Raw genomic sequence first — 25,502 nt, 5'->3', positions numbered from 1 at the left:
TCATTTTGTTTGTGTTTTATTTTTCCCCCCACAAATTTGAGGAGGAATGCTGGGCAGGAGGGTGAGATATAGTGAGTGATATAACTTTGAGTTTCTTAATCCCTATCACTCTGGGCCCAGTGCTTCTGTGAACTGTCTTTAAACTTGATTCATGCTACTAGTGAGGATGGAGTCGAACAATTCTAGACTAGGAGAAGAGAATGTTTCTCAGATTCAGCTTAAATATGACTCCACTATATGCTAGGAAACTTTGGATCAAGAAAACAATACACTAGTGCAGTTGTCACAGGATGGGATGTATGCCTCAGAAATTACTCTCTCCACCTAACAGAGGACAGTACCTACATCAGAGCCCATTCCAGAAGGAGAGGCTACATTCTGAAACTTCAGTAATTAGTCTTTCCTTTTGCAGCTTTAACAGAGTACCAGGGAAAACTAGACCACCTGTGCCATGGTATATGGCCAGGTAAGCTCTTCCTTGCGTTATCTTCAGATGACTAGTAAATTCACTAGGTGTTCGGGATGTCCAGTGCATCTTAGTGACAGCTAGAACCAGTGTTGCACTGAAAACACCGGCATCCAGGAATGGCTTGCTCAGTTTTGTGTTGATCTTTATCTATTTTTGTTACTGTAGCTCTAGCAGTAGAGAGAGAATGACTGAAGTATCAATGAACAGAGATCACTCCCAGAGCACTGAACTCTCCCCAGCCAGATCCAAGGGCAAGCTGACCATGCCTACCACACCAGCAATGCTGAAGTACGTAGCTTTCCTGTGAATGGAAACAACCTCTTTTGTGCTAGTAGCTGTAATTTTAAAATATGACCATTTAAGGAAAGCTTGTGGTCTCAAGTCTTACTATTATAATGGGGGGTGGGAGAGGCAGTGTGCCCACAAGTGTTCTGAGCAAGTATGCAGTAATCCTCAAGTACAAATGAGAAGGTAGCCTTTAGGTGCCCAACTAGCTGTATTTGTACTCCTCGAGATACAAAATCAAAGACTGTAGTTAACCAAAAATTTAGGCTTTACTCTGTTGAACAGTGTCTCTGGAACTTGAGAGTTAGACTTCTGCACTGAAGTTACAACTCTGCTCTGTAGCTCTTCACTTGATGTGTCTGTGAGGTGGGAATGCAATATCAAATATAAATGGGAAGTTATGCTTGTTGAGATCATAGAGGTTTGGCAAGGGGTTCGTATCTCCTCAGGCTGTTGAAGAGGAGCTGGTAAACTTCCTGTAAACTTGTGGAAGTTGTTCACTCCTGTGACTGGGGTTCTAGTGGGGGCCAGCTGTGGTCACTCAATTAGGGTGAGCTGCAAAGAATGGGCAGACAATTCCCCAAAAGCTGGTGGATATTCCAACACTTAGATGTTCCAAGACAACATAAAACAACTTCTTTATTACCTTACTGGTTACTCAGAAGTCCAAACAACACAGTTCTCTTAAAGGATCCAGCCTGAGGCCTCCATCCAGGTACCTAAGTCAAATATGATGATTTCTGAAAATCTTATTTCATTATATAAAAGAAAAGGTTCTACCAATCCCAAAGGATCGGACACAGTACCTCCCAGGTTATTGAATATTCTAGATCTTACCCAAATATATGCTACAGTCAGTTCTTATTAACTAAACTAAAATTTATTAAAAAACAGAAGAGAGAGAGTATAGTTAAAAGATCAATATACATAGACATGAGTTCAATTTGTAAGATTCAGATTCATTGCAGAGATGGTGAGCTTTGTAGTTGCAAAGAGTTCTTTTAGAAATAGTTCATAGGTTATAGTCCGATGCCCAAATATCATATTCAGGGTGTACCAGCATAAGTGGGACCTCAGTCTTGCGACTTAAACTTCCCCTGATGAAGCCTAAGCAGATCTCAGATGACAGTATCAGTACCCAAAGATCTTTTATACAATTTAATGTCCTTTTTTGACAAGTTGGTATTTCCTCTGGGAACAAAAGGTAATTAGGATGACTTTGAAGGGAGTCTATCACTAGTACTTAGCTATACAAATTAACATAAGGCCATTTGCTTGTTCCTCCACAATTCAGAGTACATTTCAAAGAAAGATGAATACCAGGATATTCCATGTTTGATTAATTTAAATGCTAGGATGTTCTTTTGATCTCTGGACTATCAGAATACAGCACAGACAGGGACCGTTGATTACATCATTGACCCTACTCATATATATGTAAATACACACAAACATCATCCCTCCACATGTCATTTGAGGGTTACTTATTTTGCAGGATATTTAACCCTTTCTGGCCATGCATCACAACTCCTCTTTTTACCTTTCTGACGTACTTCACTCTTTCAGGAGGAAGTATCTTTCTGGCAAGCTAAAGAGCACAGAGGAGCAGGAGCTGGAAAAGATGAAGCAATTGCAGCAGGAGACGATGGAGCTGCGCAAAAAGAATGAAGAGTCCCTGAAAGCTGCTATTGCTGGTTCAGGTAGGCTCTAGCTAAACGTGGAAGCTTAGCATCCCATGCCCTCCTAGTGACCTGTGAGGGTGTGGCTATGGATAGTACCTTCTGGAGGGAAATGTCAACAAATGGCCATTTCTAAGAACAAGGAACGCAGTTGGAGCCCCCTTAGCTGTTTGCTTCTCACCTTCCTTTCTTTGGTGGGTGTACTCTAAGTAAAATGCACTGATCCTGACATGGGAATCTGATCTATCCTGATTTCACTAACCCATCCACAGGTTATCTTGTGTCTTGTATAAATTCTAGTCTGGAGGGTTTGGGTTGTTGCATGTCATGGTTCCAGGAGCAGCACTTCCACTTCTCAGAGTAGAATCCCATGATTCAGCCCCGTTTTAGACTGGTTCCTTGGCAGGCGGCAGGACCCAACAGGGTTTGACACCTGCCAGATGCTTTCCTTTGGGCATGTCCTCCATATGAAAGCAGTGAATGTAGACAGCTTCTCCAAAACAAAAGGGTAAAAATAACAAAAGGTTTACATACCTATCTTCTTACTTACGCTTATCACTTCCCTGAAGACTTGGGGCTTGTCCACATAGGGATACTCAAGAAAATTAATCCAAATTAACTAACCAACTTTAAATTCACACCTTTAAATTGCATTAAAACCCTATGTGGATGCTCTTGTTCAAAATTAAGGTGGCTTTAATTTGGTTTAGCTTAATTCACTTTTGTGCCAAATTAAGGTCACTTTAATTCTGAAGAAAAGCATCCACACAGAGACTTAATGCAATCTAACGAATCTGTTTTTTAAATTCACACCTTTAATTAATTTGGATTAATTTTCCTGAGTGTCTGTCTATAGACAAACTGTTAGATAGTCCTGACTTAACTCTGGTATCCCTGCTTTCTTCTTCGAGTGCTTGTTCATGTCAATTCCAATCAGGTGACTCAAGGCCTCTGGTCTCAGGTGGAACTCGCTCTCCACATCAATGTCCGAGAACTGAGAGCGGTATGCCTCACGTCCTAGACTTTCCGAAGAGGAGGCTATTTCCTAGCTTTGGTGATGCTGATAGCTCCAGCCTGTCCTCACCAGCACTGGTACACATCACTCCCTGTCAAGTGCCATAGTTCATCTTTAGTAAGTTTTTTTTGTATAGTAGGTAGTTGGGGTTTTTTACACACACCCTCCCAACTCCCCAGAGCCGTGGTATGCCGCTGTCCCCAGGGTTTAAAACCTGTGAGGTCTGCACTCAGAGTATGCCAAAGAGTGACCCTCATGCCTCTTGTTTAAGGTGCCTAGGGAAAGGTCACCAAAAGGACCGGTTTAAGATTTGCCACGAGTTCCACCCCAGAACTATTAAAGAAAGGGAACAGCAGCTCAAAGCTCTCCTTATAGAGGCAGCTCTCCGCCCCCACGTTGGCCCCGGGGTCAGGGGACTCCCTCACCCAGCATGTCATTGTCAACGCAGAGCGCCTCAGTACCGTCATCCTGGGAACTTGTGCCAAGAAACGACTGTTCCCAAGATGCTCAGCACTGGTATGGCTCCTCCTGCGGCCAGTTGGGGCAGGCACCGATCTCAGTTGCTGATGCCTCAGAAGAAAAAAAAAGCCGGAGAGGGATCGTTCTCCCTGGCCCAGACCCAAGGAGCTGAAGACTGTGAGGCCTCAGTTGGGCCACAGCACCAGACCCCGGGCAGGGCCGCATCGACTCCTGCCCAGGCAAGGCAGTTGAGTTGGGGCCCGCTGCACTTGCTGGATCCTAGTGGACAGCAACTGCCTCTCCCCTCGACACCGGAGGCTTTTGAGGCTGCTCAGGACTTGCTGCGCCTCACGGCACCCGCTAGCACAGAGGAGTCACTGGCATCGTTGGCACCACCCCAGCACCAGGTGCAATCGAGAGGGAAGCTGACGATGTCCCAATGTTCTCCTTCTCCATGGCACCCTCCGGCGCCAGTTCCTCCGGGGAGAGAGCCCAGTCGGTCCCCGAGCTGCCAACAATGGGTTCCCCAAAGTACAGCTTCTCTGTGGTCTTCTTTTTCGGAGACTTTGGAGTCAGAGTCCAGGAGCAGGAGGTCCAGGTTGCGGCAGGACAGACGGGCTTACCCAGCATGATGGCCACCGCAATGGCAGAACCTCTCACAGTGGCCCTTCTGGCCTCTCTGGGCCTTCTACCAGAGCCAGGAAAGGAGCCAGCGGTCTCACTCAGCAGCAGTGTTGGTAGCTTCAGCCACCTTTATTCCACCTCCGGTCAATCGACCAGCCACTAAGCAGCCATTACCTGCGTCAACACCATCGACACTGGCTTAGACTTTGGCTCCTTCACCAACAGCGGCTCCTGCACTGACAGCAGCACCAGTACTGTCATCCGCAGCCCCAGCTCTGAGGGGCATGGCGCTGTCCACGTCGGCACCTACCTGGGACCTCCTGGAGTCACAGGCCCCCTTGGCTGCTTAAGGCAGGGAGCAGCTGCCTTTTTCGGGGGCCGCCTCATTGTTTTGCTGGACAAAGCCCTGGCAGGCACTGTTATAGTGCCGGGGCTTGAAGACAATAGGGGGTTGCAGCAGTTGCTGTGTTGGGTTGCCCAGGGTCTGGACATCAAGGCAGAGGAGGTAGTTGAGGATTCTGATCCCATGGTGGATATCCTCGCACCCTCTGGACCTTCTCAGATTGCCTTGCTGCTCATAAAAACCATTGTGGGCACTATCAAGACCCTGTGGCAGACCCCAGCCTCATTGCCACCCACAGCCAAGCGCAACAAACGGCGATACTTTGTGCTCTCTAAGGGCTACAAACATCTATATTCCCACCCACAGCCTGATTCCCTTGTTGTGGACGCTGCCAGTCAGTGCAGTCGGCAAGGCTTCCAAGGCACCTCTCCCAAAAACAGGGAGGCTAAAAAAAACTCTACCTTTTCGGGAGAAAGGTCTGTTGTATGGGTGGCTTTCAGCTCCATATTTCCAACCAACAGGCTGTTGTCAGGCGGTACTCTTATTATACCTGTGTGGCAATGGCACAATTTACGGAGCTACTCCCCCTAGACTCCGGTGCCGAGTCTTCGGCCTTGGTTGAAGAGGGCAAGCTAATCTCCTGAGTTTCCCTCCAGGCTGTGGTGGACAGTGCTGATGCTACCACGGGAGTCATGGCTACAGGGGTGGCCATGAGAAGGGGCTCCTGGATCCAGGTCTCTGGTCTCCCATGCTAGGTCCAGCAGACCATACAGGACCTCCCCTTTGAGGGTGTGATTTTTTGCTGAGAAGACAGATAAAAGGCTACATAGCCTGAAAGCTTTCTAGAGCCACCCTCAAATCCTTGGGCCCACACACTCCCGCCACTCAGCGGAAGCACTTCAGGCCACAACCTCCTCTGAGGTTCTACCAACAGAATTGTCAGGACAGTTCCTGGAGGAGGAATAGGAGCAGCAAGAAAAGGCCGCGCCAGGACTCTGGCCAACCCAAGCCTCCTTCTGGCCAGAGACAGGCCTTTTGGAGGGGTGGTTGAGGACGGCTCACCAGAGCAAGAACTGGATCCACCCCGCCTTATCTTTTTGTCCTGACTATCCCCTTTCTACCATGCATGGTTCCATATCACTTCGGACCGCTGGGTGCTCCGCGTGGTAGAGAGGGGATACTCCATCCAATGCAATTTAACAAATCCATTTTTTAAATTCACACCTTTAATTTGGATTAATTTTCCTGAGTGTCTATCTGTAGACAAACTGTTAGATAGTCCTGACTTAACCCTGGTATCCCTGCTTTCTGAGGACTCTTGTCTTATCTCCACTATACCACAGTTCAGATCACAGCGGTGTATCAGCATGCACCAGAGTACTGCACTGTAAGTCCCTGTGTGTGGGCCCTACAGGTGCAAACTAAAAAACATAGTAAGAGGACCAAAAAAGCACCACCGTGGCTAAACAAAGTAAAAGAAACAGAGGCAAAAAGGCATCCATTAAAAAGTGGAAGTTAAATTCTACTGAGGAAACTAGAAAGGAGCATAAACTCTGGAAAGTGAAGTATAAATATTGTGACAGGGTCAGGCCAGATGTCTCCAGGAGAGTGATAGAAGGCAGATATATTAACCCCAGGTTAAGTAGGTCCCTTTTCCCTGGGTAAGGTAACAGGGAAGGTTCTAGAACAATCTGGAACTTTCTGGAAACAATTAAGGCAGAGAAGCTGATTAGAACACCTGCAGCCAATCAAGAAGCTGCTAGAATCAATTAAGACAAGCAGGCTAATTAGGGCACCTGGGTTTAAAAAGGAGCTCACTTCAGTTTGTGGTGCGTGCAAGGAGCTGGGAGCAAGAGGTGCAAGAAGCTGAGAGTGAGAAGGCGTACTACTGGAAGACTGAGAAGTACAAGCATTAGCAGACGTCAGAAGGAAGGTCCTGTGGTGAGAATAAAGAATAAAGGTCCTGTTGGGAGGAGGCCATGGGGAAGTAGCCCAGGGAGTTGTAGCTGTCATGCAGCTGTTACAGGAGCCACTGTAGACAGCTGCAATCCACAGGGCCCAGGGCTGGAACCCGGAGTAGAGAGTGGACCCGGGTTCCCCCCATCCCTCCATCCCCCCAACTCCCTACTTGATACCAGAGGAGTTGACCTGGACTGTGGGTTCCACCAGAGGGGAAGGTCTCTGGCCTGTTCCCCGATCCACTAGGTAGATCAACAGAGACTGCTGGGATTGTTGTTCTTCCTCTTCCCCATGCTGGCCAGGGATAAGGCTAACTGAGTGAATGGCAGATTTGAGCCACGAAAGTGGCCAAACTGAGGGCTGCCATAAACCTCTGAGGCGAGCAAATCTGCCAATAAGCACAGGACCTACCAAGGCAGAGGAGGAACTTTGTCACAATATATAATTTAGTCCAAAAAAGAATTTGGAGAACAGCTAGTCAGAGACTCAAAAAGTAATAACAAAAAAATTAAGTAAATCAGAAAGCCTGTTAAACAACCAGTAGGGCCACGGAATGATCGAGATGCTAAAGGAGCACTCAAGGAAGATAAGGCCATTGTGGAGAAACTAAATTAATTCTTTGCATCAGTCTTCAGAGCTGAGGATGTGAGGGAGATTCCCAAACCTGAGCCATTCTTTTTAGGTAACAAGTCTGAGGAGCTGTCCCAGATTGAGGTGTCATTAGAGGAGGTTTTGGAACAAATTGATGAATTAAACAGTAATAAATCACCAGGCCCAGATGGTAGGTTCTGAAGGAACTCAAATGTGACATTGCAGAACTACTGATTGTGGTATGTAACCTATCATTTAAATCTGCTTATGTACGAGATGACTGGAGGATAGCTAATGTGACACCAATTTTTTAAAAAAGGCTCTAGATGCAATCCTGGCAATTACAGGCTGGTGAGCCTAACTTCAGTAGCAGGCAAACTAGTTGAAACTATAGTAAAGAACATAATTATCAGACATATAGATGAACATGATTTGTTGGGGAAGGATCCAGTTGTTGGGGGGTGGGGCCACCCCACAACAATCCATGCACGCCCACGTCCCTGCTGCTGCTCTGGCTGCTCCGGACGGTTTCCTCCATGGCGGCTTTGCCCTGGGGCTTCCCCAGATGCTGGGGTGGTCCTGGGGTCAGCTGCTCCAGAGCTGCAAAATTCACAGGGGTTGCAGAAAGTCACGGAAACCGTGACTTTGGTGAATGTTTTGCAGCCCAAACTATGGCTCCCTGTGTGGATACTCTGATTTCTGGAATAAGGGCTTTATTCCATATTAGTGTAATCCACTTTGGAAGTGGATTGGGTTAATCTAGGATAAGAGCACTCATACAGGGAGTTAGTGAGGAATGGCTACTCTGCTTTAAATTCACACCTTACCTTAATCTGCATTAATTTCACTGTAGGCCTTAGTCTCCAGACCCTCCTCTTCCCCATAGTTTCAGGACTGAAGCTTTTAACCAAGCTTTTAACCATTTCCAGGTTCTTTAGTATTTAAGTGTTGGGTTTGGGCTGGCTACAACCATCGTCTGCCTTCTTGCAGATGTAACTCTGCTTGGGTCTGTCAGATCTCTGCACCATGTAGCAGATGGCATGACCATAATTGAATGGACAGAGGTAGACACATCCACAAAAACAGATTTTCCACATTCTTAACAGCATGTTTCTGGAACCATATCAAATAGCATGTCTAAAGTGTATTGGGCCACAAATCTACCTGGAAACAAAGCTTAATTATCTTGTGAAATATAAAGGGCTGAAGAGGAGTTTGCAGGCCTGATATAATGCACATAACTGCTTAGAGAGCACAGGTTTGGACGAACATAAACTGCTCCTCCTCGGTATCAGTCTCATGGGGTTTTCTCCTTTTTAGGACAACCTGCGAAGAAAACCACGGGCCAGGTAACAAAGCCAGTTGACTTCCATTTCTGCACAGATGAGAGGATTAAACAGCACACAGAAAGCCAACCTGGGAATGAATACAAGAAGCTGGATTTCATAGCAGCACTGAGAAAGCACCCTGCATCTCCGGTGAGAGGATAGGGCAGCAAGGGTGCTACCTGATTGTTCTAAATCTATTGGTGGCTCTTTCTGTTCTACTGTTTGCTAGTGTGGGATTTTCTGTTTGTAATTCACTGGGTGTGAATGTAAGAGGTCATGTGGGATGTGACAGACTAATAGAGGTGCTGTGGTCTTACTGAGCATCACCATGCTGGCTGTCAGCATCTCTGCAGAGTTTCCAATCTGGCCCATCCCAGAGCTTGTCGTATGTCCAGTCAGCTCACAAGTGGTGTAAGTGGAATCTGGAATCCCATCTATTACTCCAACAGGTTGAGTTCCCATGAGGCTCCAAAAAGAGGATCCTCTGAAAATAGAGTAGTATGCCTTCCCCAGTACACCTACTCTTCAGGTCTCTGAGGTGGGAACTAAGTATTCTTCCCTTACAGGTGATTCCTTATCAGCAAGGCTATTACAAGTCCTCATCCCTAGTAACATACCAAGGATTCTGTTTCCAACCTGGAGTCTGTTTATTTAGCTACATCTGATTATCAACGCAGTAGGGTCTATCCTCAGCAGTGCTGAGCGTGCACATCTGTTCAAATCAGTGGGAGCAGTGCTCTCATCTCTGCATGGATTCTCTTCTCTCTTCTTGCTGTTAAAGTAGTTTTGGGAGGAGAGCGCTTCAGGGGGTTCATTTAATATAAGCTGAAGATATTACTACAGTATCTGAGGTGGCAGACTAGAACAGATTGAAGGAGGAGATTAGAATGCTTTAATCAGTTGGCATAGAGGATTAAATGAACAATTGTACAAAGCCTCCCTCCTGTCTTGTTACATGTTAAGCATTGACACTTTCCCTTACTAGCTGGAAGATGGATGTCTTACACTGGTGTAAGAGTGAAGCTTTTGTGGGGTGCCTTGTTTAGATTGTTACAATGACCAGCAACTTCTCTTTCCAGGCACGAGTGGTGAAGGGGCCCACTGTCCCCAAACCTTTCAATCTCTCCTGTGGCAACAAAAGGAAATTTGATGAAACTACATCAGAGTATGTCCCCCTTGCTCAGCAGATTGAAAACTTCCAGAAATGCACTCCCTCTCGTTACCATTTGAGGAGCAGGAGGACCAATGAAAGTAAGCTTTAGCAAAGTGGGCTAGCTGGTAACTTGTGTACCAAGATAACGGGAGCAGGAAGCAATAACTTGTTAAGGATCTGCCTACTTTGTGTGAGTGTCTCTGAGCCTGGCTGTCTGCTCTAATTAAAATTTGTGTCTGTTTCAGTTCCAGCTATTAATTGCTAGTTTCTGTGGCTTGGATTTGTAGGTCCAATTCCAGTAAAGCCGCTGAAGGCCAGGCTTACACAGCCCAAAACTCCACTGCTTCAAACAAGACAGCGCTTCAGACCTGTAACTTGCAAGAGTGCAGCTGAGTTGGAGGCAGAGGAAATAGAGAAGCTCCGACAGTAAGTAGAAGCATTGTTTGGACACTGAAATATCCTATGTGTTATCTAAGGAACGCTCCTCCTGGTGCATGATGTGCTTGCTTTTAGACAGTGGTGGGCCCCAAACCAAAATGGAGTCAAATGTGCTAACTTTTCCTTAACACTGTCATAGAGCAACCTTTAACCAACCCAAAAGTCTCCAGATGCTAAACTACCGCTTCTGAGGAAGAGTCTTGTGTAAAGCTATAAACAATAGTATAAATGGGCTTTATGTATCTAAATTTAAAGCAAAAGGATATAGGATTGATAATTTAATGTAGATATGGAAAATGGAAAGGACTCTAACTCTTAGTCAAGAGTTACTTTTAGTAACACTCCCCTAATAAACAAGTACAATCACCACGTGCAGTATAAACTCTCCTACAACCAGACTGGTGGTTTTTTCTTTTTGGTAGTTGAATTCTAAAGTAAAAAGACGTAGTCACTTAATACAGTGGGTAAGGTTGAGCCTGGGGAACTCCACTTTCAAAATGTGGTGAGTGGCTTAGTTGATCCTTGCTGACTCCTAGTAAGGAAGTGGAGCTATGCATAAGGTGAAGTATGCAAGGCTCAACTGTTGGTCACTGTTGCTGATTTCTGCTGTTGTGGCAAGGGAGAAACTACTTGTGACTGTTCTCTGCCTTGTTCTCTGTGTAGATTATTGTCCCCTCATTCTTCATGCAGATACAAATTCAAAGCTCAGGAGCTTAATCCAAGGATCATAGAGGGTGGGCCAATCCTGCCCAAGAAACCCCCTGTGAAAGAGCCCACACAGCCTATTGGATTTGACTTGGAAATTGAAAAAAGGATTCAGGAGCGAGAGAGCAAGAAGCAGCAGAAGGAAGAGCATTTTGAATTCCATTCCAGGCCATGTCCAGCTAAAATCTTGGAGGATGTTGTGGTAAGAACTCTAGCAACACAAGGTCCGCTCAAGAAATGAGAACATCTGAAGTAGAAGTAAGCTTCCATTTCAGAGCATAGTTCCATATTTCTCTATGGTGCTGTACTGCAGTTAGTGTCTACCAAAGAGCTCCAAATATCACTTCACATCAGACACAAAGCTCCAACTTATGACTATCGTCATGACAGACACAGAGCCCTACCTATGACTATCCAGTCCCTTTAATTTTTTTTTCTTTCTTATTTTTTGTGGGGAGGGATAGCTCAGTGGTTTGAGCATTGGCCTGCTAAACCCAGGGTTGTGAGTTCAATCCTTGAGGGGGCCATTTAGGGATCTGAGGCAAAAAAAATTGGGGATTGGTCCTGCTTTGAGCAGGGGGTTGGACTAGATGGCCTCCTGAGGTCCCTTCCAACCCTAATATTCTATGATTCTAAGAACTACAGTGGGTTAATTTATGCCAGCGTGCTCCTGTGAAGTATTGCCTAGTCAGGGCTAAATTCTCACTTTAGTATCTCCTCCTGACAGGGTGTTCCAGAAAAGAAGCCCCTTCCTGTTACAGTTCCTAAATCCCCAGCCTTTGCACTGAAGAACAGAGTCCGAATGCCTACTAGAGAGGAAGAAAAGGTAACTAATTTGGGATGGTTTCTGGGCTCCATACCATGTGGCACCTGGGACCCTACCCTTCCCATAGCCAACCAGCAGTGACTTCATAAGCAGTAATGGGTGTTCTGGTTAAATGACTAAATGGAGAGACCCACAATTAGCCTTCTTTCCCATGGCCATTACCTCCCAAAGGGAATCACTTTTATCTGTCCTACAGAGAAATCAAATCCTCTTTAGAAAATACATTTAACTGAGTAGACCTTTTATTTTAAGGGACATTGTTTGGGCTCCTGAGGTACTGAAGGTATGCCCCTTGCTGCTGCCACTAACTTTGTCTTCTTGGGGAAAACTACATGGCTTATAGCCTTCTTGAGGAGTGAGGACTCTGGCCCTGATGCTAATCTGCTGGGGAGGGAGGTGGGTGTTCAAGATTTGTATTTTTCCCTACAGTTATTCTCAGGGCAAGGGGAGCTTCTTCATAAGCAGGGTGAAGGCCTTTTTGGCTGAAACACCTTGGTGCTACCACGGTCTACCTGGGGAGACCCAGGGCCCTTGAGGGTGGATGGAGAAACTACAGTCCAATCTTGTGACTGTTCTCTGCCTTGTTCTCTGTAGATTATTGTCCCCTCATTCTTCATGCAGATACAAATTCAAAGCTCAGGAGCTTAATCCAAGGATCATAGAGGGTGGGCCAATCCTGCCCAAGAAACCCCTGTGAAAGAGCCCACACAGCCTATTGGATTTGACTTGGAGATTGAAAAAGTAAAAGTAGAACTTAGTAATACTATGAACAATGCAAAATCTTGCTTGTTTCCCAAGAAGCCTCAAGACTTATTCCTGCGTTAAAAGAAAAGGAGTACTTGTGGCACCTTAGAGACTAACCAATTTATTTGAGCATAAGCTTTTGTGAGCTACAGCTCACTTCATCGGACGCATCTGCGTTGTTATTCCTGTAGCAGTCTGTTTCGCTGTGCTGTGCCTGTTAGTAGGAGAGGACAACGTGCCGGTCTTAAGCCCTTCACTTGTAGCAACACTACGAATCTCCCATCACCAAAAGTCCTAAATCTGCCATCAAAGAACACTGGTCAGAGGATGAGTGTATCTCTTGTGTTTCTCAGCCTGTCTCCTAATGCTGATCTCTCTTTAGGGAGAGGAGGTGGTCCCGGTGATCAAAGCTAACCCCATGCCACACTATGGAGTGCCCTTCAAACCTAAAGCCCCCGAGCAGAGGCATGTAGAAGTGTGCCCCTTCTCTTTTGACTCTCGTGACAGAGAGAGGTGGGTGCAAAAGGAGAAAAAAATAGAAGAGCTGCAGAAAGAGGAGGTGAGTGCTGGGAAATGTCTTTAATTACTCTGTTTCCAAAAAAAAAAAAAAAAATCCCGTTTCTTGCTTCTGGCAGAAATGCTTGTGGGGTTTCATGTTCAAGCAAAACTGCTCATGTAGACTGACAAAATGGACAGCTTTTTGGAAACCTATTTTGCAAGGCCTCAAGAGAGTGCTACAAAATCACTGGGGGCGGGAGGGCTGGTGTTTCAGTTTCCCTGATAAGAGTAAATGGATCTCTAGGGAATATCTTTACCTGGGAAAATATTCCAACTGTCCATCTTATTGTCCTTAAATCCCTGGAGGAAAATAATGGAATTCCTGTTTTTCTCTCCCTCTGTTCTTGTTGGCCCAACATTCAGAGGACGCTTGGGAACTGCCATTCTGGATCGATGCATTGCGCTGTGTAGTCTAGGGGCCAGTAACAAATGCTTCTGAGGAAGGTGCAAGAGATCCTTCAAAAGTCAGTTATGGAAAGGCAGGCCTGCAAAGCAAGCTTCTTCCTAACCCCATTAGTCTGATACATTTCCTGAAGCAGGAAAACTTTATTCCTCCTTTAAACCATTAGTTATCTTTTTAATCACTAATGCATTGCTGAATAACCTTATCCATGTAAATGCTCATTCCTCTTGAGTTAGCTAAATTTCTTAGGGTTTTCAAAAGTATCTAAGGGACTTAGGAGCCCAAATTCCATTTTAAATTCAGTAGGCGTTGGACACTTAACTTCCTTAGTTTCCTTTGAAAACCCTACCCTTGGCATCTCTTATGCCAGTAAGCTCCAGAGGATGGGGGAGTATAGTGTTTCCCTTAATCAGTTTCAGATTTGCCACCTGAAAAGTAAGGGTGATCTTAATTCAAGCAGCACATCTCTTACCATTATTCAGGTTTGAATTTGTTTCTTGTAGGTACCAAAGTTCAAAGCACTACCCCTGCCTCAGTTTGACCACATCAACTTGCCACAAAAAAAAGTGAAGAATGCAACACAACCAGAGCCCTTCCATCTGCAGACAGATGAACGGGGAGCTACCAAGTCGCAGAATTGGCAGCAACAGGTAGGACTAATGGGACAGCAATTCTGTGGCACTTTGGGCCACAGCAACTCTTCAAAGCTGGGCCTGAAGAGTCTGGCTTCTATATCAAGTACTGATTAATACTTGTTGGCTTGTTGGCATCTAAAATCAGTTCATTAGTCACAGTGGTTCATGCAGCGAATTATCCTGCCTTGGGTTCAAGTCTCATCAGACCTTTGGTATTGTGAAAAGCACCCCTGAACAGCTGTCACTTGCTATTTCCCAGGGCAGCTGTGCACAGCTGGAGCTCTCCTGTAGTCTGTTTGATGTTGGAATTCCAAGTGCTACAATAAAACTGACCATTAGCTTCTGAAGCTGCTCTCCAGGCAGCTCACTGTACAAATACCAAGCAGACAAGAGCTGCTTGGCTACATCTCTTCTGGGTTTAAATTCGCTCCATTTTCAATTACTGAATTGTCTAAAGTCTAAACTTTGTTCTCCATGCAGCAGTGAGTGAGGTGCATTTCAGTTACTCAGCTCTTGACAGGACCCTTCTTCCCCTGCAGATCAAAGAAGACCTGAAACGGCAGAAAGAGGCAGCGTGTTTCAAAGCTAATCCAAATACTGTTGTGCACCAGGAGCCTTTTGTGCCAAAGAAGGATAGCAAGCCAATATCAGGTGGAGTTACATGCACTCACGGCACTGGCTTGCTGGCAGTCCAGGGCTGACACATAAGTGCTGTTGAATTGCACTGGGAAAACCTGCTGATACCTTTTTAGTATCCACATAGCTAGTGGTACTTGTGCAATACGTAATCAACAAATTCTCTTAACAGCCTGAGTCCCTAGGGAAAGGGGGGTGGGGGGCTTTCCTCTTCACTGCCCCATCTTCTGTTCTAACATGGCAGCTGCATTAACAGCTTTGTAGTTGGCAGATAATGGTTACTAGCTTGGGATAAGGTACAGCACATGCAAGGAGCTCCCTGTAGAGACAGCTGACACTTCTGTAGCAGCTGCCAGTCTTTCCTTCCCTTCCCCTTTATGAAGAGGGGCAAAGCTTGGTTTGTGGGAACTGGGAGCTTTTGTCTGTTCTCTATCCTACAACAACCTTCTCCTTAAAAGCCTGTTTGTAAAGAACTCTTCCAAGAAGTGTCCTAGACCAGGGGTTCCCAAACTGTGGTGTGCATATCCCTGGGGGTATGAGAGATCTTTGGGGTGGGGGGGGGGTACATGGGAGAAATTATGTAATGGCGGATTGTATTTATTTATTTATTGCATTTTCAAACTAGGCAACTCTCCCATAGAGATTTAAAGCTTTGGCTATTTGTTATATAAAATACAGTCATTAATTTACTTCAAGATGTGCCAATGAAAACACAGACGCTGACACACACAGCTGTCACCTCCAATCACCATCAAGTGTGCTTCAGTTGCCCAGCAACTGTCCAGTCTAGCTGAGCTCAGAACTTAGTCGGGGGTGTGGTGGTTTTTTTGTTTGGTTTCGGCTGTATACATTGCACTATAACTGTGTGTGCATGTAACTGTGAAATATGGACAGATGGCTAAAGACGGGTGTGTTAAGAGGAACACACACACCGTATCAGTGATGAGAAAGGTAAGGGTACACTGGCAGCTGGTAGCTCTGGAAGGAGGTATGCAATAAGGAAAGTTTGGGAACCTCTGCCCTAGACTGACCAGCGTCTACATTCATTGGCCCATTATTGGAGAACTGATACAGTATCAGAACATCCCAGATGCATAAAGCTCTTCCTTATACACTTGAAGCATGGTCCTCTAGAGGAGGAGACTTCCGTCTAACCCTAATGTAGCCATGCTTTGGGTGACTGTTGTGCCAATGTTGTTCCCTCTTTCTAAACTTAGAGAACCTTTCTGGTTCCATAGTTGCTGAAAGCTTTGAGCTAGCGACAGAAAAGAGAGCAAAAGAACGTCAAGAGTTCGAAAAGCGACTGGCTGAGTTGGAAACTGAAAAAGAGAAGCTTCACGAAGCAGCCAGACAGCTAGAGGCCGAGCGGGAGAAAGAAGATCTCGCCAGGCTGAGACAAGAACTGGTAAATGAGCAGGCTATTCCTGGTCAGGGGCTGGAACACAGACTGCCCGGGCTTATGAACTTGTCTGTCTTGGACATGCAGCAGCCAAGTGCAGTCCTGAGTCCACTGCTGTAATGATCTGCCAAGGCCCCGTCTCCTAAATTGGTCTAAAAACCAGCCCCTCTGGGGTATTATTGATACTTGTGCCAGATTGCTTTCTTTAACCTGGCACATCAGCACTTCAGGCCCCTAAGGGTACATGTACAGGGCTTGAATGGAACAGTAAAAACACCAAAGCAGGCTCCTACAAATGCACATCCTGTTGCTTCGGGCAGGGTTCTCGCTCTTTTTCTTTGAGGCCCCCCCAACATTCTATAAAAACTCTACAGCCACCTGCGCCACTGCATATAAAAGCCAGGGCTGGTGTTCCGGGGAAGCAAACAGGGCAGCTGCCCGGGGCCCCGTGCCCCTGCGGCCCCCACAAAGCTACATTGCTCAGGCTTCAGCCTCCACCCCAGGTGGCAGGGCTCAAGGACCTGGGCTTCAGCTCCATGCGTTGGGGGTTCAGCTTTCTGCCCTGGGCCCCAGCGAGTCTAATGCTGGCCCTGTTTGGAGGCCCCCCTGAAACCTGCTTGAGGCCCCCCTAGGGGGCCCCTGGACCTCTGGTTGAAAACTCCTGCTTAGGTTGTAGTACCCAGGCCACTGGAAGCACAGTGATTACTCTTTAGTGCCTAAACACAGATCCCTGACTGCATCCTCTTGGTGGTTGCTGATCTGTACTGTGGTAGAATTGGGATGAGTGTAATTAAAGCCATGGTACCTGACCCTTAGCGGTCCTTTTTGTTTTTATAGGTACACAAGGCAAACCCAGTTCGCAAGTACCGCAGTCTGGAGGTGAAGCCAAGTGACCAGCCTCTGACCGTGCCAAAGTCTCCGAACTTTTCAGACCGATTTCAGTGTTGATACGCACCAATGTGTCGGAGCCCTCCTTTCCCAGTCTCTTGGGTGTAGAGAAAAAACCTGCATCTAACTTGGGACTTCTCTTAATGAATGCCTGTCTCCATTATTTTATTTTATACTGAGTAGCTTTAACAATTTCACAGAGGCAAGTGGCTGAAATGTGCTGTGCCTTGATGGAGATCACCAGTCATGTGGCTTCACTCAACATGTAGAGATGTTAATCTTAAAGACTGAGCCAGGTTTTAATAGTGTACACAAATTAACTACTTTGTGTACTTTAATAAAATAAAAGGTGTTCTGCTGGGCTCAATTCCCTTTTTGTGAAAGGGGTTCAGATGTGTCTTGGATTCAGTTGGTACACACCAATCAGGTGTTGGCCACCTCTTCAAGCTCCCACCTTGTTTTCCAGAATCTGATTGTTTGTTTTTAAAACAAATCTCCAGCTGTGAGTCTCAATATGAATAGTGTAATTCAGTAATGCCTTGGTCTGCAGACTCTGAAACCATAGCTGAGGTATGAACTGCCCCATTCATTTCAGTGAGTGCTCATTCAGATGCCAAGGGACAAGACACTTAATAGTCAACATTGATGATCAGTAAAATAGTTAGCAAAGTAATGAGTGGGAATATCACATGATTATCCACACAATCTACTATGAGATACTTGTTGCTCTAGCCCTGTGAGTGGGCTTGGGAGTGTTTCACCGCGGGGGGTGGGTGTGTATGGTCACCTCCCTTTCCCCCAATTCGACTTCTGCTTCAGCTGCCTTCTCAAGGGTGTAAGGGCTTCAGGTCACTGGGCCCTGGCCCTCTCCATGTGTAGGAGATACATTTATTTCTGTGGGCTGAGTCTCCTAGGTGATCTGTTGGCTGTGATAAGGCTGTACTGATGTGGGGTTGAGCCATGCAAACTTTTCCAGCAAGAGCAAACTCTCTAACCTTATCTTAAGGCAGTGGTAAGAAGGAAACAACTATTTCTAATGATGCCATCAGTGCAGAATTTTCCATCCTGGGTCTTCGCTCTCTAGCAGGAGACTGAGGGTATGTCTACACGATCAATCCAGCGGGGGTCAATTTATCATGTCTAGTCTAGATGCAGTAAATCGACCCCCTGAGCGCTCTGCCATCGACTCCTGTACTCCACCGCCACGAGAGGCGCAGCCGGAGTCGACGGGGGAGCGGCAGCAGTCGACTCACCGCGGTGAAGACACCATGGTAAGTCGATCTAAGTACGTTGACTTCAGCTACATTATTCACATAGCTGAAGTTGCGTAACTTAGATCAATTCCCCCCGCCCCTCCCCCCCATGTAGACCAGGCCTGACTGAAGTCCCCTAGTTCTGGGAGCGGGAGTTAGCTCTTGGGCGGGGCAGGGCAGCTCACCCATTAGTGCCGTGGTAGTGGGATAAAACATGAGCCAGGTCCCATACTGTCTGGCTCCCTACTCCAGCAAAGCATAAATGCTGCCCTCCAATCATACTACACAGTTCCTTCAACTAAGTGGAAGGCAAAGTTCTCAGAGAAGCCAATTCCATCAACAGAAAATAAATGTGCATTACAAACGAAAAGGCTCAAGAGACTGAAACTTATTTTTCTGAGAAGCTAATCTCAGGTGGTGTCTGAAGAAAAGGGAGCCCTGCAGGATGACTTCAGAGCCAAATCCCAAGGTAAGTAACTCCCCCTTCTCTGGAGATACCAGCTATACAGAATTCTCACTCCTGGAGAGCAAGAAGCTCAAGGGATGTCAAAAGAGCACAGCTTCAGCAAGTAGCAATAAGCAGCCAACAATGTGTATGGGGAAGGTTTTGTCCTCTGTCTACGTGTAAAATCACTAACCCAATAACTGGGGACCTTTTCAGAGGAGCCTAACTCCTTTAGAATTTCAGCAAGTTTTGGGTGATCTTCAAAGGAGCAAAAGAGATGCTCTGGACAAATCCCCAACAGACATTTCCCTGTGCAAAGGGAGAATAAATAGAGGGCTGGAATACCAGAGTCGTGGCGGTGTCATGCTCAGAAGTAAAGGCAAGAGTGAATCCTGTACGACAACATCTTCAGAGATGTAGAATTATAAGGTAGGTCTCTTCCTTCTGGTTTGCAGCCTCTTAACCTTGCTATTACTTTTACTTCAGTGACAGACCAAGTCCATATTGTGACTGAGTAGCTGGGAACTACTTAGTTTTAAAACTTGGTAAGAACCTCTCCTTTCTGTTGCTAAAAGAGCTAGACTGTCAGCTGGCTGATAATTGGGCTGTTTAGTGTCTGTTTGCTTCCCTCCAGCCTTTCCGAATTGCATATTGGCTAGCTAATGCTGTGGCACTAACTTGGGCTGAAGTCAGACATGAGTCACTCTCTGGAAGACGTCTTGGTACCTCTCTTGCTGGCAGTCCATTTAAATCTTGGCTATTGAATGTTCAGAGCATTTAGGATACATTTCCTCATAATCTTCCCAATAACTTCAGATCAACACTTGGTATTGCCTAGTAGCATTGCACAACTCTGGATGATCATTTCTACAATGCCTGGATTTTTTCCTTCTTTTCCCCATTCCCTTAACGGTATCTGTCACAATATGTTCATAGCTTGTCTGGGGAAATCCTTAGTGCTGATAGAAGCAGTTAAGAAGCTGTTGACTACATAGCTGAGTTTTTTCTCAGCCAAGTCAGGCAGGCTATCTTAAGTTTCAATGCAGCGGCTAGGATTCAGGTAGGGACGCTGTTCTCATTCTGAATCGACACCAACTGCCTCGCAGCCTGCTGCGACACTCAATTTAGACCAGGTATAAAGTTTCCTGGGGAACAGACAAGGTCTGGCTGTGTGGAGTTTCTCAAGCCTATGAAAAGAGCATAAAGGTTAAAGTGTGTGGTGCTTAGAGCTGTGACGCTTGTGTAGCTAGGGAACTGGCGTGCTTGATGCCTTGCCAAGTATCCCAGGACACTCTGTTTTCCAACAAGAGCCAATGTGGATGCTGGCTCAAGTTCCTAAGTGGAAAAACACTTGGCATTTTCTTGTTCGTTTCCTGCTCTCAAGAGCAACCTGGAGCACTGTTATAAAAAGTCATTTTGATGTGTGACTTTTTGTTGTTAACCTTGGACTCTCAAAGTGACAATTGGCCCAAGTGCCTGAGGAATCTGTGTCTAAACAGAATCCAGTCAGCATTCCCGTTCGTAGGTGTTGACACCATCGCTCCTGAGCGCTGGGGTAGGGAGAATAAAAACACTCTGCCCTCAACTTTGCCTTACTCCCCCTCCAGTAACTACATTATATAAAAAAAGTCTAAGCAGGGAGGGGGTGTTCCTCTAACTGTGCCAAAAACCTGGGCCATCCTAAAGAGAGCGCCTTTCACGTCTTATCTATGTAAACGATCTGCAGACTCCATGCTACCCATTCGTACTTTCTAGCACAGTTTAAAGGCTCCATCCTGTAACGCTAATCCTGCCTGCCTGCACATCTTTGTCTGGTACTGAAAGATGAAAACTACAACTGCATCGCCTGTTGTCTGTACTCCTGGCTCTCATAGTGTTTGTTTTCCTGGAGCTTCATTAGGCAATCTCACAACTCTGTCACTGGCTGTTAAATAGACAAGCTCAAAATGGAGAGGAAGAGTTGAATGGAATAGCCTTGGACCGGTGTGTGTGCTATTCCATGAAAAGCAAAGTACCTCACCCTTCCAAAGGGGGTTTGGTGCAGGGACAGAGCAGACAATTGGGAAAAGATGCAGCAGTATGTGGCTGGAATGAGTCTTGAGAGGTGGCTTCTAGGTAACTTGGCTGCTGCTCTAAGGAAAGGAGACAATTTTTAACAGCATATTGGTAAGAGGCTATAGTTGGCTTAAATGTCCCCTATAGCCATCCAGTCCCCTTGGCAAGTTTTCCTGCTTGCTTGCCCAAAGCCAATAAAGTAGTACCCCTCTCAATATGCCTCTGGTGTGTACTCTGAGCTGTGAGTGAACTGGTCTTCTGGTCAATTGACAGCATAGCTATCATTCCTAGTCTCATACAAACTTAACTCTATAGTCCATGTGTGCAATGGAATCCATTGATGAAAGCTAAGCTTCTGCCTCATGTATAACTGAATTACCACCTTGAGTAACCTTCTACAAGTGGCAAGAGCTGGCCCTTCAGGAGCTTTAAACCAAGCTGCTCTGCAGGTCTCCTATGATTTCTGTTCTCTTCTGCAGTACCCTTGCTTCTGCAGTAAAGGATTTAGGTCCAGATCCTCAAACAGAGGTGGCTAGTTTCCACTTATTTCAGTAGAAGTTAGGAGCATAAATACCTTTTAAGGACTTGTGCCTTAGTCCTTAACCATGCTAGGCGAACCCTGTGCACTCTGCCTGCTTGGAAATGCAGCCAGGGATGCTGAAACAATAATGATGATGTGAACTAACTGCACAAACTACTGTGTCGTGTTAGCTTTTAAGCCTAATGATGCATCAAACTGTAACCACTACTAATCTTGTTCCAATCACTTTGGCAGAGAAGTTCACTGAGTCTCCTTATCCACCCACCATTGATGTCAAAGCTGAGTCGTTGACCCCTTCCTTGCCATTGCAGGACTGTTCTTGCAGGCAGTTCTCCAGATTAATTTTTTAAATGACCTCACCAATAGAGCTACCACTATCTCAACTGAGTCTCTCCCTCCCTCCCTTCCTCCCCCCCAGCAAATGTTTTCTCATTCCCATCTTCTCCTGTTAGCCAAAACATTCCTTAATTTCCACCCCATTCTACATATGCTGCTGGGCTGCAAGTGAGTTACCAAGGGAGGGGCCAGAGAACCAGCAATCAGGTTAGGAAGCTGAGTCCAGCTGGGAACTAACAGCATGACTGTGAGGACATAAGATTACTTCCACCTCCCCTTCCACTGAAAGGAATCAGTGCCTCACAATAGTGGACAATACAGGAACATGCTAGTACAGAACAGTTCATGGTCTTCAGTCCCATGATGCCGTGTTGTCATGTGAGTTGGCCACCAGTTTTTAAAAAATACATCTTTTGCTTTCTTCCTGCCAGAGCTGTTCCAAATACTATAGCTAGGCTGTGACAAGTGACCAACAATAGACTGTTGCCTTGAGGCAGTCAAGGAGCACCATGGAGTTAAATGGCTTTAGTGATCAAGTGCAGTGTGTATGTTTGGTGTGATTGGAACAGCATCTCTCAGATATGGACTAGCCCTGCCTGTCACCAGGATACCAAAATGTGCTCTTGGAAAAACCACCTCAGGCAGACTCCTTTTAAAACCTAATATTTTATTCACTGACAGGTTACAAAGATGATAAATTGCTGTCAAAGAAGTTCTGGTCCCAGCTGCTCTCATGATGAGCCTTACTGGAAACCCAGTTGTTATGGGGCCATGTCCCATGCTAGGTTTGAATGCTGGCTGGGAGCAGAAGACATAGGACAGCAACAGGAACGGGGAATGAGGGTCGAGAGAACAAAGTGAGGGATTGTGGCATATTTCTTCACTTGCCTTAAGATTCGTAGATGCACACGGCTGGTCACTAGACAGATTTGCATCAAACTACCATGGTGTGAACTGAAGCTGACTTACCTATTTTGGTGCCAGTCTGTGTAAATGCCATTAGTTTAGAATAAAACCCATCAAAATGGTTTGACTTTAGCAAAGTCACTTGAGTCACATTTGGTCTGAAATATGCATCCCCGCACAGACTTGGCCAAGGCCTAACTGAGTAGGACAGGTCTGGACGTAGCTCAGTCCTTCGGGCTTGATCCTGCAGGCACTTGCTTGGTCCCATTTGAAGGGAACGCTCCTGAGCGGAGTAAGCCTTACTTATCAGAGGAAGGCTGTGCAAAATCATTTGCCAACAGTCCCAAAACTGGCTTCCTTCCATCCCAGCTTTCTGAATTGAGCAGAGCTGACTTTTCCTTGCCTGGTAGCCCAACTAGCCGGGCAGCAAGCTGCCTCTGCTCTCTCTGGCTAGAAGCAAGGCAACTGCAGCAGCCTGTTGGATACTTAGCCAAACCCATGCAGGCTTTCCTTGCACAATCCTCCTGAGACTTTGCACTCTGCTGCAATTCCCTCTCCCCTCCCCCCCCCTCAAAATCCTAACGTTGAGGCAGAGTGAAGGCCCCCAGATCTGCTGGATCCCTAACCTAAAAGGAAAGGGTGGTGCACAAGTGGAGAGGGAACAATGTAAACTGCCCCCCATAAACAATGCTCTTGTCATTCAGTACAGTCCAACCTGAATCCTGGCTCATCTGTTAGTTAAATCTTGACTCCCAGCACAAGAATTAGGGGACCTGCTGCCTACTTAGGAGCCTGCAGCATGGCAGAGCAGCATCACTTGAGCTCTGCTACCAGGTCTCAGGGCTCTGCATTGTTCGCTTTGAGAATGCGAGGGCATAGGGTGCCTGGCACTGAATACTAGCCCTGTCCCTTGGGAGTGGAAGCCATGAAGCTCTTTGCTGGGTTGGGCACCCTATAGCCTAGGGGCGAGAAAAGCTCTCGTGGCTGTGCGGAGGGCTGGCTGCAAACCCTGCCTCTCCGATATTAGGCACTGGGGCATCGGCTAGTTGTGCTGTAACTGAAAAGGTCATTCTTCACTGCCTCCAGTTTTCCAGTGCAGCTGATCAGGGAAGAGGGCAAGCCAGGGCAACACCTCTCCTAACCAGTTCCTTTTAAAGACCCTGCTCAGCGTCACCACCTCCCAGGGTTGGGGATGTTTCCAGGCCCCTTCTGGCAGTTGAGCTTCATGCCAGGATCAGCAGTGACTGTGCAAATGAGTATCTTCCTCAGCAGGCTTTAACTGCTTCCCTGCTGGAGGCTGAGGGGCTGAAGCTGCCCAGGCTGCCTGAGCTGTGTTATCATGCTTCAGTCAGCCCTGGGTGCTATTTGTATGCCTCATCCCACTCCCTGGGAGGTAAGGCAGTGCAATAAGACCCATGGTACATAGCCTGGGCCTCAGTTTCCCCCTAACTGACTGGCCCTAGATCACACTGGGACTAGATGGCTAAGCAGGGAATTGAATCCAGGTCTCTTGTTCTAGGCCAGCCCCTAACTACTGGACCATCCTCTCTCTCTTCCTCTGAGAACAGCCCTAGAGAAGGTTGCAGTAGGGCACAGCAGGCTCCTGAGGGGCATCATGACCCAAACACCTCTAGAGGCCGTGCCTTATCCCATGGGGTCCGGCGGTCTCGGTCTTTGGCGATCACTGGAAGCCCAGAGCATTGTGGGAGTGCTGACAGGGTGCTTGCTACCCTTGAAATAGAAAGGCACTGTCCTCCTTCAATGCTTCCAATCTAGCAGCAGACCCTACCTACCTCTGGATCTCCAATCTAGTCTGGTGCGCACTGCATATTGTGGGCTGGCTCTGGCGAGGGGATCACCAAAGAGTTGGTGGCAAGGATGTGGTCTAAGGAGGGAGGGGAGGCTGTTTGGGATAGGAGAGGTATGTAACTAATCATATAACAGCTTAGAGTAGTGCCAGCCTGCACCGCCTACTGCAGCTTCTACTGAATCCACCTCTTCCTGCCCTCGGTGTTGTGCGCTACTTAACAGCGGGTACGTTCTACCCCAGAAGTAGCTGCCTTCTTAGTGATAGAAGAGGGAAGTTGAGTGCACTAGGTGAGAGGTGCTAGACGAGCCTGAGTCAGGAGTAGTTGTTGACGTCGGCTCAGAAGCAGGCAGCACGGTTATGTCTTGAGTGTCCAGTGCTCTTGTGAGGAGGCGAGGGAGGGAGAAGCTAGGGAGTGTTAACAGGGATGACTCAAAGCTTATGAACTCCAAGCAGTAGGAGGCTGGAGCCCCATCGGAGGAAGACCGCAGCAGGCAAAGGCCAATGTGTGGGGAAGCCAGAGGTAATCCCAGAGCTCTGATGCCCAGCCTCCACTGGGAACCTCGCCAGCATTGCAACAGCTTGAATTGCACCTTCCTAGTTGCCTAAGTGAGCACCAAGGCTTCTGTCCTGGGAGAGTCTAGCCTCTTGCCTTCTGAGGTACCCAAAGAGCTGCCACCCCTCCACAGCCACTGTCCTAACCGCAGTTGCTGCACTTCCCATCCACTGTCTCCATGCACTGGTGGAACCTGCCCCGGCAAGGCAGGTAAGTGAATGCTGCCCCCTCCATTTTACAGATAGGAAAACTGAGGCACGATGTGACTTGCCTGAGGTCACACAGCGAGTGTGTCGGAGCTGCCACTAGAGGATGGGGCTCCCGCTTGCAGTACAGAGCTGCAGCCACTAGACCCTGCTCCCCATCTGATGCACCCACTACTAGCTCTTCTTTGTTTTATATCCAAAGGGTAAAAAGTCCAGGCCTCTGTGCTCCCCTTTGCTTTAAGGAGTGGAAGAAGCAGGTG

General features: G+C 46.8%; 1 protein-coding gene across 10 annotated transcripts in view; it reads left to right on the top strand.

Moving 5' to 3' along the window:
- The window catches only part of TPX2 (TPX2 microtubule nucleation factor), a 36,303-nt gene extending 18,805 nt beyond the window's left edge, over positions 1–17,498 (top strand). For 8 of the 10 annotated variants that reach the window (XM_077832599.1, XM_077832592.1, XM_077832595.1 and 5 more), the window contains exons 6-17: positions 635–757; positions 2,321–2,454; positions 8,745–8,902; positions 9,832–10,003; positions 10,193–10,331; positions 11,034–11,250; positions 11,776–11,874; positions 13,001–13,177; positions 14,083–14,229; positions 14,754–14,865; positions 16,068–16,255; positions 17,087–17,498. In XM_077832599.1, the coding sequence (XP_077688725.1) occupies positions 635–757; positions 2,321–2,454; positions 8,745–8,902; positions 9,832–10,003; positions 10,193–10,331; positions 11,034–11,250; positions 11,776–11,874; positions 13,001–13,177; positions 14,083–14,229; positions 14,754–14,865; positions 16,068–16,255; positions 17,087–17,197 (1,777 nt within the window). In that variant the 3' untranslated portion in view covers positions 17,198–17,498. The remainder of the gene's footprint in view (positions 1–634; positions 758–2,320; positions 2,455–8,744; positions 8,903–9,831; positions 10,004–10,192; positions 10,332–11,033; positions 11,251–11,775; positions 11,875–13,000; positions 13,178–14,082; positions 14,230–14,753; positions 14,866–16,067; positions 16,256–17,086) is intronic. The other 2 variants (XM_077832596.1, XM_077832598.1) reach the window with 2 other exon arrangements.
- The last annotated feature ends 8,004 nt before the right edge of the window (positions 17,499–25,502 follow it).

This window comes from Eretmochelys imbricata, chromosome 13 (assembly GCF_965152235.1).
Source record: "Eretmochelys imbricata isolate rEreImb1 chromosome 13, rEreImb1.hap1, whole genome shotgun sequence".
In the NCBI taxonomy this organism is placed as follows: domain Eukaryota; kingdom Metazoa; phylum Chordata; order Testudines; family Cheloniidae; genus Eretmochelys; species Eretmochelys imbricata.
Note: the sequence above shows the minus strand (reverse complement) of the source record. Positions and strands in the feature narration are given on the sequence as shown.